Source organism: Aedes albopictus, chromosome 2 (genome assembly GCF_035046485.1).
Source record: "Aedes albopictus strain Foshan chromosome 2, AalbF5, whole genome shotgun sequence".
Classification (NCBI taxonomy): domain Eukaryota; kingdom Metazoa; phylum Arthropoda; class Insecta; order Diptera; family Culicidae; genus Aedes; species Aedes albopictus.
The window spans coordinates 55,609,788-55,626,387 of NC_085137.1; the positions used below are offsets into that span (position 1 = coordinate 55,609,788).

Below are 16,600 nucleotides of genomic sequence, written 5' to 3' on the forward strand. Positions count from 1 at the left end.
TACCAGGAAGCAGAAACCTTAAGTCCATTCTGCACAGCAACGCTTAGCTTAACATGGACGTACTTGGGAAGGTATCGTTAGATCAAATTTCCTTTATAACCTTTCGATTTTGAATTATTCCATGCAGACTGCCGCGCTATTATTCGCTTCATGCGTGAAACAAACAATCGATCATCCACGTCAGATGGTCGCTCAGTCTTTATTCTCAAAACAAATTAGGAGTTAATGCAATTACCTGAAGTAACGGACTACACAAAGTATAATTCAAATAATACAAAAACATCATCTACAACTATCACAGTAATATTATCTTACTATTTCATGTTATTCTACATTGAACATTATTTGAATCGCATTAAAACTATAGCACGAAACGAGCTCACCGATTTATGTGCTTCCATCCAACTCTCCAACGCTAGCTATCTTGGACTCCCTTCGAACGAAACACAAACTGATAAAAACAAAACCAAGCGCGCCAACGTGGCTCTTCTGATGCATAACTATCGCACACTGAATTCATCTCTCCCTGCCTTCGGCACACGCAAATGACCTCTCCGAATCGAATTCAGCTGCACTGGCCTCCGGCTCTCAAATGGTCAAACCTCGCCAACGAAACTGAATTCCGAAGCAAATTAACGAAAAACGACGAACCAGGGCATGTCGACGCTGCACTGTGGCTGATTTCGTCGTTTTAGCGCGCTTAATTATTAACTTTTTAACTATAACGTTTAGCATCATGGTGTCTTCGAAAAAGTTTTTCACTATCACAAGGAGCTTCTTTTGAACTATTGTGGAAATTGATCAATCCCTCTAAAAGTGAGATAGAAAATTTATTTTTTGAAATTTTCAAGAAACAAGGTTGGCGTCTTCACAAAAGTTGTAGAAAATGTTGTTTGGAGCAACTTTGTCGAAGACACAAAGTATGTAACTCCGTTACTTTTCAAGGTACGTTACGTTTTCTATCGTCAGACCCTTGAAAAGGTTTTTTTTTCGCAATAACTTTCTAATAACTGATTCTACATTTTTCTCATGTTCTACAAAAATGCAGGCTGACACTCTGTCAAATAAATATGTTGAAGATATAAATAAATCCCATATAAAAGTTCCATAAATGGTTGTAAGTTTACATACAAAAACCATCTTACAGTCTCTTACAGTTCGATGATTTTGGTTTTCTAAGAGAGACAATTACTTGTACTTTCACATGCGTAAAAGGAAATTTGCATATAATTGCCTATAGCTAAGTTACATATGCTTGAAATATGGCCCAAAAAACTATAAAAACCATTATAACTATCTTATTTTTAAAATTAGTGGGATGTCATGTTCGGCAAAATTATGTATTTTACCATTATCTACAACTTTGTAGAACATGAGAAAAATGTAGAATCAGTTATTAGAAAGTTATTGCGAAAAAACCCTTTTCAAGGGTCTGACGATAGAAAACGTAACGTATCTTGAAAAGTAACGGAGTTACAAACTTAGCGTCTTCGACTAAGTTGCTCCAAACAACATTTTCTACAACTTTTGTGAAGTCGGCAACCTTGTATCTTGAAAATTTCATAAAATAAATTCTCTATCTAACTTTTAGGGGGATTGATCAATTTCCACAATAGTTCAAAAGAAGCTCCATGTGATAGTGAAAAACTTTTTCGAAGACACCATGACGCTAAACGTCATAGTTGAAAAGTTATTAATTAAGCCCGCTAAAATGGCGAAATCAGCCACTGTGCGCTGCTTTGAACTGACTGCTGCAGAAAACTACCATCAAAAAAAAAAAAATACTGTTTAAGTTCATAAAGAACATTTATTAATTATGCTTCAAAAATTCTAGCACGTCTTTAAAGACAGTTTAATGAAAGTTAGTAAGGATGTTGATTACAGTAGTCATAAACAAATTTGTTCACATATGTTTAGATATGTTTAACCGTGTTGAGCAATTTACCTATGAAAACTATTACATATTTAGTTGCGTATAATCCTTATTTCATTTCTTCTTATTAATTAATAATTCGAAAGAATTCCAGGGGCAATTCCGGAAGGAATTCCAGGATGAATTCCAAAAAAAATTCCAGAAAGAATTCAAGGATGAATTTTAGAAGAAATTCGAAGAAGAATTCCAGAGGAATTCCAGAAGGAATTTCAGAAGCGATACCTGAAAAAACTAAGCCAAAAAATGTTTTTGGGTTTAAATAGAACTAATACAGGAAAAAAATCCACCATGAATGAACTAGAACCGCTAATAATACTCAAACTGTTATTATGTCAAGCTTAACTTTGACCGCCCTAAACAGAAACCTTCTTTCTTCGCAGACAGTTTACTTCCCTATTGAGTGGGGCTTTCGATCATACACTTAACTTTCCATAATATTACCGGTGGTGGCCTTACCCGTTCACCAACTGGCATCGAAAGTAGAGCTTAAGCTCTTTCTGTAACTCAATTATTTACAACCACCACCACCACCAGTTGTGCGGGACCTGACTGATCCCTAAAAAAGTTCCAGACGGAGATGGCTATTCCGCGTAGACAATGGCTCCGTGAAGTGGATTCCAATTTTCTCGATTTAGGGAAAACGTGAAAATCAGCTGGGTCGACGCCTCGGCGCGCCGTTGGTTTTGCTGTCTGTTCTTCAAAATGATGGAAATCGGGCTTAAGTGGCTTATTTTTTTCTCCTGCGTTTCAAAGCTCGCTTTTTGCAATTTGGATCCGCGATTGATTGCGTTCAACTCAATTAGGGCCATCATCAAAAGCTGGGAATTGGTTTCGGTGGCTTGATGAGATAAAGGAATAAAGTGGATGAAGTGTGTGTTTCAATCACGTTTTGAATCTATGATTGGGTGATTGAATTTTGCTGGTGTAAATGCTGCTTTCAAAAGAGCAAATTGCATTACATTGAATGTCTAACATGTGAATATTTAATTGATGCATACAGTAGTATTTGACAGCGTAACATATTGAAATATTTAAGACGACTTTGTTTTAATAACCTTAATTTTCAAATTTCTAGAGATTGTCGGAACAAATTTTCCTTGAAGAAAAACGCGCCACTTAAGCCGACGTTCTGAAGACATCAATAGAGAAGTAGCCAATTCAACACAGTAACAACACCGGCAAAAATGGAAGAAAAACCTTTACACTATTATGCTAAATTACCCTTCTGTACATTATTCAAAAGAGATGCAAAAGAATTGAGGACAACCCATTCATGCAGAAGTATTTACGCCAACCTCGAACGCAAAATCAAACCATTCCGGAAGAAGACGGATTGCGTTCCACGTGAATGGAAATGTGTGCCCCACTTTCTCCAAATAACTCTCAATCATGAAAAGTGCAAACGCTGGCGCTGGTGGCCAAAGTTCGCATCTTTCGTCCGTTCGTCAGCATAGTGTGCAAATACATGGTGTGCAACTTTGGTTCGTGATTCATTCCAGCGCGTACAAGAACAACCCCTCACTAACTGCTCCGACAAGTGCTACCACCAACACCACTGCCTCCGCCAAAAACCACCTTTTCGGTGTTCTTGAATTGTGGAAAAACGAGCTCTATTCAGCTGCTACCTTTCTTCGTTTCTTCTTTCTACAGAGCAGGCAGAAATAAAGTGTACACATACTCAAGCAATTCCGAAAGGAAGTTCTGGTGTTATTCTTTGAAGAACCGTTAGAGAATACCTTTGAAAGATGCAGGAGAAATTCCAGAAGAAATTTCATAAGGAATTTCAGCAGGATTTCAAGAAAAAATCCCAAGAGTATTCCAGGAGCCTTTCTAGGAGAAATTTCAGGAGGAATTCCAAGAGGACTTCGTCCTGGTTTTTTTCCTGGAATTCCTCCTAGAATTTCCCCTGGAATTCCTCCTAGAATTTCTCCTGGAATTCCTCCTAGAATTTCTCCTGGAATTTCTCCTGAAAATTCTCCTGGAGCATATCCTGGAGTTTCTCTTGAATTCCTCTTGGAGTTTCTCCTGGAATTCCTCCTAGAATCCCTGCTGGAATTCCTCCTAAAACTCCTCCTGGAATTCCTCCAGGAATTCCTCCTGGAATTCCTCCAGGAATTCCTCCTGGAATTCTTCCTAGAATTTCTCCTGGAATTCCTCCTGGGCTTTCTCCCAGAATTCATCCTGGGATTTCTCCAGGAGTTTCTCCTGAAATTCCTCCTGGAATTTCTCCTGAAGTTTCTCCAGGAGTTTCTCCTGGAATTCCTCCTGGACTTTCTCTTGGAATTCATCCTGCAATTTCTATAGAATTCCTCCTGGAGTAACTCCTGGAATTCCTCCTGAAATTTCTTCTGGAGTTTCTCCTGGAGCTTCTCCTGGAGATTCTACTTAAGATTCTCCTGGAGATTCTCCCGGAGTTTCTCCTTAAGTTTCTATTGTAGTTTCTCCTGAAATTCCCGCTGGAGTTTCTCCTGGAATTCCTCCTGGAATTGCTCCTGGAATAACATCTGAAATTCCTCCTGGAAATTCTCCTGAAGTTTCTCTTAGATTTTCTCCTGAAATTCCTCCTGGAGTTTCTCCTGGAATTCCTCCTGAAATTTCTCCTACAATTCATCCTGGAATTCCTCCTAGGAAGGCTACAGTATTATGTTCATCAAAAAATTCTTCTGTAATTCCTCCTAGAATTCCTCCTGGAATTCCCCCTGGCATTGCCCCTGGAATTCGTCCATCCTCCTGGCATTCATTATGGAATTCCTCCTGGATTCTTATCCTTCTAGAATTCCTCCTAGAATTCCTCCTAAAATTCCTCCTGAAATTCCTCCTGGAATTCCTCCTGAAATTTCTACAGAAATTTCTCCCAAAATTCCTCTTGGAATTCGTCCTGGAATTCCTCTTGTTACTTTCCTGAAATTCTACCTAGAATTCGTCCATGAACTTCTTCTGGAATTCGAGGAGGAATTCGAGTAAAAATTTCAAAAAGAATTCCAGGAGGAATTCCAGGAGGAATTCTAGGAGAAATTCCAGGAGGTATTCCAGGAGCAATTCTAGGATGAATTCCAAGAGGAATTCCAGGAGGATTTCCACCAGGAATTCTTGGAGGAATTCCGAAGGGAATTCCAGGAGAAATCCTAGGAGGAATTCCAGGAGGAATTCTAAGAGAAATTCCAGGAGGAATTCCAGGAGAAATTCCTGGGGGAATTTCAGGGGGAATTCCTGGAAGAATTCCAGGGGGAATTCCTGGAGGAAGTGGAGTAGAAATTTCAAGAGGAATTCCAGGAGGAATTCCTGGATTAATTCCAGGAAGAATTCCTGGATGAATTCCAGGAGGAATTTCTGGATGAATTCCAGGAGGAATTCCTGGATGAATTACAGAAGGAATTCCTGGATGAATTTCAGGAGGAATTCCAGGAAGAATTCCGGGAGGAATTCCAGGAGTAATTCCAGGAGGAATTCCAGGAGGAATCCCGCGAGGAATTCCAGGAGGAATCCCAGGAGGTTTTCCAGGAGGAATTACGGAGGAATTCCTAGAGGAATTCCAGGAGGAATTCCTGGAGGAATTCCAGGAGGAATGCCTGGAGGAATTCCAGGAGGAATTCTTCCAGGAATTCCAGGAGGAAATCCTGGAGGGATTCCAGGAGGAATTCCTGGAGGGATTCCAGGAGGAATTCCTGGAGGGATTCCAGGAGGAATTCCTGGAGGAATTGCAGGAGGAATTCCTGGAGGAATTGCAGGAGGAATTCCTGGAGGAATTGCAGGAGGAATTCCTGGAGGAATTCCAGGAGGAATTCCTGGAGGAATTCCTGGAGGAATTCCAGGAGGAATTCCTGGAGGAATTCCAGGAGGAATTCCTGGAGGAATTCCAGGAGGAATTCCTGGAGGAATTCCAGGAGGAATTCCTGGAGGAATTCCAGGAGGAATTCCTGGAGGAATTCCAGGAGGAATTCCTGGAGGAATTCCAGGAGGAATTCCTGGAGGAATTCCAGGAGGAATTCCTGGAGGAATTCCAGGAGGAATTCCTGGAGGAATTCCAGGAGGAATTCCTGGAGGAATTCCAGGAGGAATTCCTGGAGGAATTCCAGGAAGAATTCCTGGAGGAATTCCAGGAGGAATTCCTGGAGGAATTCCAGGAGGAATTCCTGGAGGAATTCCAGGAGGAATTCCTGGAGGAATTCCAGGAGGAATTCCTGGAGGAATTCCAGGAGGAATTCCTGGAGGAATTCCAGGAGGAATTCCTGGAGGAATTCCAGGAGGAATTCCTGGAGGAATTCCAGGAGGAATTCCTGGAGGAATTCCAGGAGGAATTCCTGGAGGAATTCCAGGAGGAATTCCTGGAGGAATTCCAGGAGGAATTCCTGGAGGAATTCCAGGAGGAATTCCTGGAGGAATTCCAGGAGGAATTCCTGGAGGAATTCCAGGAGGAATTCCTGGAGGAATTCCAGGAGGAATTCCTGGAGGAATTCCAGGAGGAATTCCTGGAGGAATTCCAGGAGGAATTCCTGGAGGAATTCCAGGAGGAATTCCTGGAGGAATTCCAGGAGGAATTCCTGGAGGAATTCCAGGAGGAATTCCTGGAGGAATTCCTGGAGGAATTCCAGGAGGAATTCCTGGAGGAATTCCAGGAGGAATTCCTGGAGGAATTCCAGGAGGAATTCCTGGAGGAATTCCAGGAGGAATTCCTGGAGGAATTCCAGGAGGAATTCCTGGAGGAATTCCAGGAGGAATTCCTGGAGGAATTCCAGGAGGAATTCCTGGAGGAATTCCAGGAGGAATTCCTGGAGGAATTCCAGGAGGAATTCCTGGAGGAATTCCAGGAGGAATTCCTGGAGGAATTCCAGGAGGAATTCCTGGAGGAATTCCAGGAGGAATTCCTGGAGGAATTCCAGGAGGAATTCCTGGAGGAATTCCAGGAGGAATTCCTGGAGGAATTCCAGGAGGAATTCCTGGAGGAATTCCAGGAGGAATTCCTGGAGGAATTCCAGGAGGAATTCCTGGAGGAATTCCAGGAGGAATTCCTGGAGGAATTCCAGGAGGAATTCCTGGAGGAATTCCAGGAGGAATTCCTGGAGGAATTCCAGGAGGAATTCCTGGAGGAATTCCAGGAGGAATTCCTGGAGGAATTCCAGGAGGAATTCCTGGAGGAATTCCAGGAGGAATTCCTGGAGGAATTCCAGGAGGAATTCCTGGAGGAATTCCAGGAGGAATTCCTGGAGGAATTCCAGGAGGAATTCCTGGAGGAATTCCAGGAGGAATTCCTGGAGGAATTCCAGGAGGAATTCCTGGAGGAATTCCAGGAGGAATTCCTGGAGGAATTCCAGGAGGAATTCCTGGAGGAATTCCAGGAGGAATTCCTGGAGGAATTCCAGGAGGAATTCCTGGAGGAATTCCAGGAGGAATTCCTGGAGGAATTCCAGGAGGAATTCCTGGAGGAATTCCAGGAGGAATTCCTGGAGGAATTCCAGGAGGAATTCCTGGAGGAATTCCAGGAGGAATTCCTGGAGGAATTCCAGGAGGAATTCCTGGAGGAATTCCAGGAGGAATTCCTGGAGGAATTCCAGGAGGAATTCCTGGAGGAATTCCAGGAGGAATTCCTGGAGGAATTCCAGGAGGAATTCCTGGAGGAATTCCAGGAGGAATTCCTGGAGGAATTCCAGGAGGAATTCCTGGAGGAATTCCAGGAGGAATTCCTGGAGGAATTCCAGGAGGAATTCCTGGAGGAATTCCAGGAGGAATTCCTGGAGGAATTCCAGGAGGAATTCCTGGAGGAATTCCAGGAGGAATTCCTGGAGGAATTCCAGGAGGAATTCCTGGAGGAATTCCAGGAGGAATTCCTGGAGGAATTCCAGGAGGAATTCCTGGAGGAATTCCAGGAGGAATTCCTGGAGAAATTCCAGGAGGAATTCCTGGAGGAATTCCAGGAGGAATTCCTGGAGGAATTCCAGGAGGAATTCCTGGAGGAATTCCAGGAGGAATTCCTGGAGGAATTCCAGGAGGAATTCCTGGAGGAATTCCAGGAGGAATTCCTGGAGGAATTCCAGGAGGAATTCCTGGAGGAATTCCAGGAGGAATTCCTGGAGGAATTCCAGGAGGAATTCCTGGAGGAATTCCAGGAGGAATTCCTGGAGGAATTCCAGGAGGAATTCCTGGAGGAATTCCAGGAGGAATTCCTGGAGGAATTCCAGGAGGAATTCCAGGAGGAATTCCTGGAGGAATTCCAGGAGGAATTCCTGGAGGAATTCCAGGAGGAATTCCTGGAGGAATTCCAGGAGGAATTCCTGGAGGAATTCCAGGAGGAATTCCTGGAGGAATTCCAGGAGGAATTCCTGGAGGAATTCCAGGAGGAATTCCTGGAGGAATTCCAGGAGGAATTCCTGGAGGAATTCCAGGAGGAATTCCTGGAGGAATTCCAGGAGGAATTCCTGGAGGAATTCCAGGAGGAATTCCTGGAGGAATTCCAGGAGGAATTCCTGGAGGAATTCCAGGAGGAATTCCTGGAGGAATTCCAGGAGGAATTCCTGGAGGAATTCCAGGAGGAATTCCTGGAGGAATTCCAGGAGGAATTCCTGGAGGAATTCCAGGAGGAATTCCTGGAGGAATTCCAGGAGGAATTCCTGGAGGAATTCCAGGAGGAATTCCTGGAGGAATTCCAGGAGGAATTCCTGGAGGAATTCCAGGAGGAATTCCTGGAGGAATTCCAGGAGAAATTCCTGGAGGAATTCCTGGAAGAATTCCTGGAGGAATTCCTGGAGGAATTCCAGGAGGAATTCCTGGAGGAATTCCAGGAGGAATTCCTGGAGGAATTCCAGGAGGAATTCCTGGAGGAATTCCAGGAGGAATTCCTGGAGGAATTCCAGGAGGAATTCCTGGAGGAATTCCAGGAGGAATTCCTGGAGGAATTCCAGGAGGAATTCCTGGAGGAATTCCAGGAGGAATTCCTGGAGGAATTCCAGGAGGAATTCCTGGAGGAATTCCAGGAGGAATTCCTGGAGGAATTCCAGGAGGAATTCCTGGAGGAATTCCAGGAGGAATTCCAGGAGGAATTCCTGGAGGAATTCCAGGAGGAATTCCTGGAGGAATTCCAGGAGGAATTCCTGGAGGAATTCCAGGAGGAATTCCTGGAGGAATTCCAGGAGGAATTCCTGGAGGAATTCCAGGAGGAATTCCTGGAGGAATTCCAGGAGGAATTCCTGGAGGAATTCCAGGAGGAATTCCTGGAGGAATTCCAGGAGGAATTCCTGGAGGAATTCCAGGAGGAATTCCTGGAGGAATTCCAGGAGGAATTCCTGGAGGAATTCCAGGAGGAATTCCTGGAGGAATTCCAGGAGGAATTCCTGGAGGAATTCCAGGAGGAATTCCTGGAGGAATTCCAGGAGGAATTCCTGGAGGAATTCCAGGAGGAATTCCTGGAGGAATTCCAGGAGGAATTCCTGGAGGAATTCCAGGAGGAATTCCTGGAGGAATTCCAGGAGGAATTCCTGGAGGAATTCCAGGAGGAATTCCTGGAGGAATTCCAGGAGGAATTCCTGGAGGAATTCCAGGAGGAATTCCTGGAGGAATTCCAGGAGGAATTCCTGGAGGAATTCCAGGAGGAATTCCTGGAGGAATTCCAGGAGGAATTCCTGGAGGAATTCCAGGAGGAATTCCTGGAGGAATTCCAGGAGGAATTCCTGGAGGAATTCCAGGAGGAATTCCTGGAGGAATTCCAGGAGGAATTCCTGGAGGAATTCCAGGAGAAATTCCTGGAGGAATTCCTGGAGGAATTCCTGGAGGAATTCCTGGAGGAATTCCAGGAGGAATTCCTGGAGGAATTCCAGGAGGAATTCCTGGAGGAATTCCAGGAGGAATTCCTGGAGGAATTCCAGGAGGAATTCCTGGAGGAATTCCAGGAGGAATTCCTGGAGGAATTCCAGGAGGAATTCCTGGAGGAATTCCAGGAGGAATTCCTGGAGGAATTCCAGGAGGAATTCCTGGAGGAATTCCAGGAGGAATTCCTGGAGGAATTCCAGGAGGAATTCCTAGAGGAATTCCAGGAGGAATTCCTGGAGGAATTCCAGGAGGAATTCCTGGAGGAATTCCAGGAGGAATTCCTGGAGGAATTCCAGGAGGAATTCCTGGAGGAATTCCAGGAGGAATTCCTGGAGGAATTCCAGGAGGAATTCCTGGAGGAATTCCAGGAGGAATTCCTGGAGGAATTCCAGGAGGAATTCCTGGAGGAATTCCAGGAGGAATTCCTGGAGGAATTCCAGGAGGAATTCCTGGAGGAATTCCAGGAGGAATTCCTGGAGGAATTCCAGGAGGAATTCCTGGAGGAATTCCAGGAGGAATTCCTGGAGGAATTCCAGGAGGAATTCCTGGAGGAATTCCAGGAGGAATTCCTGGAGGAATTCCTGGAGGAATTCCAGGGGGAATTCCTGGAGGAATTCCAGGAGGAATTCCTGGAGGAATTCCAGGGGGAATTCCTGGAGGAATTCCAGGAGGAATTCCTGGAGGAATTCCAGGGGGAATTCCTGGAGGAATTCCAGGGGGAATTCCTGGAGGAATTCCAGGGGGAATTCCTGGAGGAATTCCAGGGGGAATTCCTGGAGGAATTCCAGGGGGAATTCCTGGAGGAATTCCAGGGGGAATTCCTGGAGGAATTCCAGGGGGAATTCCTGGAGGAATTCCAGGGGGAATTCCTGGAGGAATTCCAGGGGGAATTCCTGGAGGAATTCCAGGGGGAATTCCTGGAGGAATTCCAGGGGGAATTCCTGGAGGAATTCCAGGGGAAATTCCTGCAGGAATTCCAGGGGGAATTCCTGGCGGAATTCCAGGGGGAATTCCTACAGGAATTCCAGGGGGAATTCCTGGCGGAATTCCAGGGGGTATTCCTGGAGGAATTCCAGGGGGTATTCCTGGAGGAATTCCAGGGGGTATTCCTGGAGGAATTCCAGGGGGTATTCCTGGAGGAATTCCAGGGGGTATTCCTGGAGGAATTCCAGGGGGTATTCCTGGAGTAATTCCAGGGGGAATTGCAGGAGGAATTCCAGGGGGAATTCCAGGAGGAATTCCAGGGGGAATTCCTGGAGGAATTCCAGGGGGAATTCCTGGAGGATTTCCAGGGGGAATTTCTGGAGGATTTCCAGGGGGAATTTCTGGAGGAATTCCAGGGGGAATTCCTGGTGGAATTCCAGGGGAAATTTCTGGAGGAATTCCAGGGGGAATTCCTGGAGGAATTCCAGGGGGAATTCCTGGAGGAATTCCAGGGGGAATTCCTGGAGGAATTCCAGGGGGAATTCCTGGAGGAATTCCAGGGGGAATTCCTGGAGGAATTCCAGGGGGAATTCCTGGAGGAATTCCAGGGGGAATTCCTGGAGGAATTCCAGGGGGAATCGTTGCAACGCATTACGATCATTACTGATCGCCTCGTGGTGGGCTGCATATCTATCCATCTCTAATACTAGTCATCAACGGATTCATCATCAGATCAACTGCTACCTCATCATCGCTAAAGTCAACATCTTCCCTATCAACCAGTCAGGGTGGGCGGCACTGCACCAGAGTTTCTTCTCATCGTCACTATGACCAAGGACAAATTGTGACCAACTTGGTGGGCGGAATGTCGAGGCCAGCAGTAAGACACCGGGGTGAAACGCACCGTACTAGTATGCCTTATGCTGCCAGCTTAGACTACAGCTTCGTCTCACAACTCACGTTTAACGTTACTTGTCTTTATGATCATTATAAATCCAATAATGTTGACAATATTGTTATTGTTCTATTACTTCGTATTGATTCCTTTGTTCCATATTGAACTATTGTAACACAGTTTCTATACAACATTGTATACAACAATACGATTATAAGGCTCTTTACACAGTATCAATAGGGTAGAGCCGAATATAAATAAAAACAACAATACAGTACCAGAGCATTATATACTGTTACAATAGAGTAGAGTCGATTATATATAAGACACCATGTAATGTAGCGAATCAGTTGTAAACATACCGTGAAAGGGTGTAGATCGTACTCACCGGCCTTTTATTCTTTCCCCTCCGTTGGATATCGCGTGAACATATCGCGGGTTCGATTCCCGCCGCAGCTGTCAGGAAAAGTTTTCGGCTGTGCCACTGGGCGTTGCATGCTAGTACGTTGTCTAGTGTCGTGCTTCCTTCAAAGAGCGAATAGCTCACTGGAAGTACTAAACGTGTCCGTGTAAAATTCCTGGAGGAATTCCAGGGGAAATTCCTGAAGGAATTCCAGGGGGTATTCCTGGAGTAATTCCAGGGGGAATTCTTGGAGGAATTCCAGGGGGAATTCCTGGAGGAATTCCAGGGGGAATTCCTGAAGGAATTCCTGGAGGAATTCCAGGAGGAATTCCTGAAGGAATTCCAGGAGGAATTCCATGAGGAATTCCATGAGAAATTCCATGAGGAATTTCAGGAGGAATTCCATGAGGAATTCCAGGAGGAATTCCATGAGGAATTCCAGGAGGAATTCCATTGAGGAATTCCAGGAGGAATCCCATGAGAAATTCTAGGAGAAACTTCAGGGAGGAATTCCAGGATGAATTCTTGGAGGAGTTCCAGGAGGATTTTTAGGAGGAATTTCAGAGAAATTCCGCGAGGAATTGCAAAAAGACTTCCAGAAGAAATTCCAGAAGGCATTCCCGGAGGAACTCCCGGAGAAATTCCCGGAGGAATTCCAGGAGGAATCCCCGAAGAAATTCCTGTGAGAATTGCAGGGGGTATTGCAAAGGGGTTTCAAGGAGGAAATACAGAGAAAATTCCAAGCGGAATTCCAGAGGGAGTTCCATGAAGAATTCCAGAGGGAATTTCAGGAGGAACGTCGACGAAATGCCAGGAAAAATTCCAGAAGGAATTAAAAAAGGAACTTTAAAACGAATTACAAAGGGGTGTCAGGGAGAAATTCCAGAAGAAGATTTAGGAGTAATTCCAGAAGGAATTCCAGGAGGAATTCAAGAAGGAATTCCAGGAGGAATTCAAGAAGGAATTCCAGGTGGAATTCAAGAAGGAATTACAGAAGAAATTCCCTGAGAAATTCCCGGTGAAATTCCAGGAGGAATTGCTGAGGGAATTCCAAAGGGATTTTCGGGAGGAATTTAAGAGGGAATTTCAGAGGAAATTCTAAAAGGAATTCCAGGAGGATTTTCAACAAGAACTTTCCAATGAGAAATTTCTAGAGGAAGCCCAGGAGAAATTCCCGAAGGTGTTTCAGGAGGCATTCCAAAAGGAATTCCTGGATTAATTTCATTAGGAGCCAAAACAGAAATCTCTGGTGAAATTGCTGTGAAAATGTTCTGAACATTAAATTTTGAGCAGCACTGTTATAAACGATGCAACATCTCCGATGAGAATGACCCAGGGGAAGCAGTGGAATAAATATTTGCTGTACGTTAGAATCCGTACATCAACCATACCACCGAATGGAAGAAGCTGCTACCATTGCATTGTCGTCGTCGTCAGTCAGTCAAAGTGTTTCTACCATCGCATCGCTACCTTACCGTCGTCGTCGTCATCGCTCGTCTTTCGGTGCGGTGTACTGGAGCGAACCAATAAACCAGGGCGCCATGCCACTACTGACTGGCGTGGCACACAGCTTCACAGAGTGATGAAAGATGCAATGGAAATTGATGTTAATGATGATTTACGGAAAGGATCAACCGAGGCTAACAGTGGGATGTCGCAGCAGGATTTTCCCACCCAGAGTCGTCCTCCTGTGAGCTGACTGATCCATTCGGTCGTCCGTCGTCGGTGGTGCTGATCGAATTCATGGAGACGAAGGCAAGGAAGCACTATGGAGTTGGACGAGATTCGAATTATTTGCTTGAACCTAATGTTTATATGTTCTGGGGTGTTGTGCCATTTTATGAGTGTTTTTTTTTCCTCGGGGCAGTTGTGATTGAAATTGTAGGGGGTTCGAGGGCTGTGAGGAGCTTTGATGAGAAAGAAATCATCGAGTCCTTGTGCTATAGCGTGATTGTTTCCTTGTTATTGTCTGGAATCGAATATGTGCTGTAGCTGCACTTGAAGTCAGAAAAGATGATATCCTGACTAGACTATACAATCAATGTTGATGTCTTGGATCAAATGGATATTTCTGCTTATTGTGTTTATTACGCAGAATATGTGCTGATGAGGGAGCAGACGTGTTGTTTTCAGCATTGGTAATTACATAAAGGATGATTTGATTGAGTTTTGGAAGTGTTCTAAGAAAATAGCTACACTTCATCCTGCACACCGGACCTTCTTCTTCTTCTTGGCGTACCGTACCAACTGGGAACTGCTTCTCAGCCTGCTTCTAAACGTTTACCGCATCGGCTATATGTGTCAAAGAACCACCACCCTTATCAAATACTGGAAATCAACTACGCTTCAACAATGTTTATTTGCTCCGGCCATCCAATTTCAAATCCATCTCATTTTATTTTCTTTGTCGAAGTTCAAATTGCTCGACGCCACTTATCGGGATTTATTGGGTCGCAATTAGTGCGCAGTAACTTCCGGTTGACTGCCCTACCAAAACTGGTTTACCCGCTCGAAAGTATCGTCTTCCAAATTCAGCAGCATAAGAAACAGTATGACTTGCCTTCCATAGCGCTCCAAAGAAGGAAAACTCCCGAACCCTCCCACAATAGAACTGGTTTTAAGAGGTCTTAATTCATTACTTGTTTTTCATCTTACGAAACTGCAAGCGCTTATGGCAAGCGGGGTTCTCTGCAATTACCAAGCAAAAGCTCACCGACCTCCAAAACGAAAAGGAGCGTAATCAGTCTTACTTTGGTGAACAAAAGACCATAAATAAGATCAGCCAACAAATAGCATCCAAAGTATAACTTGCTCTAAATGAGTCTTCCATTCTCGAGCGAAGCAGGGAAATTTTATACCTCTTATAGCTGGCTATCTAATTCATTTGACAGGGTTCGACGGTTGTCGGTTGCACAAACACTGACTGTCGACGGATGCGGGATGTGAGAGCTGAGAATACGTTGGAAAAGTTTTCCAATAAAAACATAGTTCGTAATCGAATCGGAACGAAGTGGAAGTTCGACTGAACGCATAGATGTGCCATATTGATGTGGTCTTAATTGTGTTCGAATCAGAACTTATGGGAATGTGATTATAGGGAAAGGATAGTTTGGCCGAGAATATTACATTGAATGGAATGTAAATGACATTTCAAGCACTGTGGACGCTTGTAACCGAAGACAAACTTGCGTCTATGGTTGATAGAGTTTTATTAGCTTCGGAATTTCTCGGGCTTTGGATTTAGTGCTTAAATCAGAAACTATTTCTAATAACGGCCTGATCCGAGGCGGTACACGCAAGGATACTCAGCAAATACATGTCAACAAATCTTCAATGTAGGTCCTCAACAAACAATAATTGTCCCAAATTATATTTCAGCACAACTTTTATTGATTTTTTGATCAACTCAACATACATATGTAAAGATGGATATATTATTAGTGAAATTCCGAAAAAATCCTCAGGTGAGATTTGAACTCACGACCCTTATTCGCTAGACAAGTGCTTTTCCAACTAAGCTACCAAGCCAATTAATGACACGGTATTTTAGTTGTAGAATCCCAGGAAAATTATTTGGAGGAATTTGGTCTCAGAAAAATTTCGAGCGAAATCCAAATAGAATAAATGGAGGAAAAAACGGGAAAAATCTCTTGACAAATTTAGGAGAAATCACTGAAGGTATTTCGGATTTTTTTTTTTGTAGGAATCATAGGAAATCCTAGAAAAATGCCGGTTCAAATCCATGGAAAAATCCCAGAAGTAATCCCTGAAAGAGATTCAAGAAATCCAGAGGGAAATCCCTGAAGAAATTGAAAAGAATTTCTGAAAAAAATATCGGGAGAAATCCCTAAATGGAAGACGGGAAGAATCAATTAAAAAGGCCGGGAGAAGAATCTGAAAGAATCTCTTAAAGAATCCAGGAGAAATCTTCGAGGTAATCTACAAATGACTCTCGAGAGGAATACCTTTGGGAATACCCGAAAAAGTACGGTAAAGAAAACACGGGATCAAAAAAAACAATCAATAAAAGAATTTCGCGAGAAATCTTAAAAAGCTTCCCGCGTGAACCTTTAAAAGAATAACTAAAAGAAACTTGGAAAGAATCCCTAAAAGAATTCGGGAAGAATAAATAAAATAATCCTGGAAGGAATTTCTGAAGGAAAAACGGGTGAAATCCCCGAAGGGACTCTGGATGAAATCTTTGAACAATCCCAGAAAAAATTCAAGAGTCCCAATGAAAATCCTCGAAAAAGTCCAGACAGAATTCCGGAAAAGATCTCTGAAATAATTATGGAGGATTTCCTGAAGGGATTCCAAGAGAAATCCCTGAAAAAATCATTGAGGGAATCCTCGAGGGAATACCAAGAAGGAAGAACTATTGTAGTAATCCCGGGAAAATGCAAGGAATATTCCTTGAGGAACCCCTGATGCACTCTTGAGAATAATTCGTGAGAGAATTCCGGGAGAAATTAATAAGGCAATCCCAGTTGGAATTACTGATGGAAAGCCGGAAACTATCCATGAAGATATTCCGGGAGGAATCAATGAAGGAACCCCGAGAGTATTATAATTCCTAACGGAATTTCAGAGAGATTTTCTGCAGAGATCCTGGAGAAATCCCTGAAGGAATCGTAGGAGAAAGATC

General features: G+C 43.9%; 2 protein-coding genes across 2 annotated transcripts in view; both read right to left on the minus strand.

Moving 5' to 3' along the window:
* The window catches only part of LOC115265584 (calcitonin gene-related peptide type 1 receptor), a 352,478-nt gene that overhangs the window by 177,452 nt on the left and 158,426 nt on the right, over nucleotides 1–16,600 (minus strand). The gene's annotated exons all lie outside the window — the stretch shown is intronic.
* Nucleotides 8,642–10,405, minus strand: LOC134286079 (basic proline-rich protein-like; the record flags this gene model as incomplete). Its single annotated transcript, XM_062847647.1, has 1 exon — nucleotides 8,642–10,405. A coding segment is annotated over one exon (1,764 nt), but the record flags the coding sequence as incomplete, so codon positions are not given.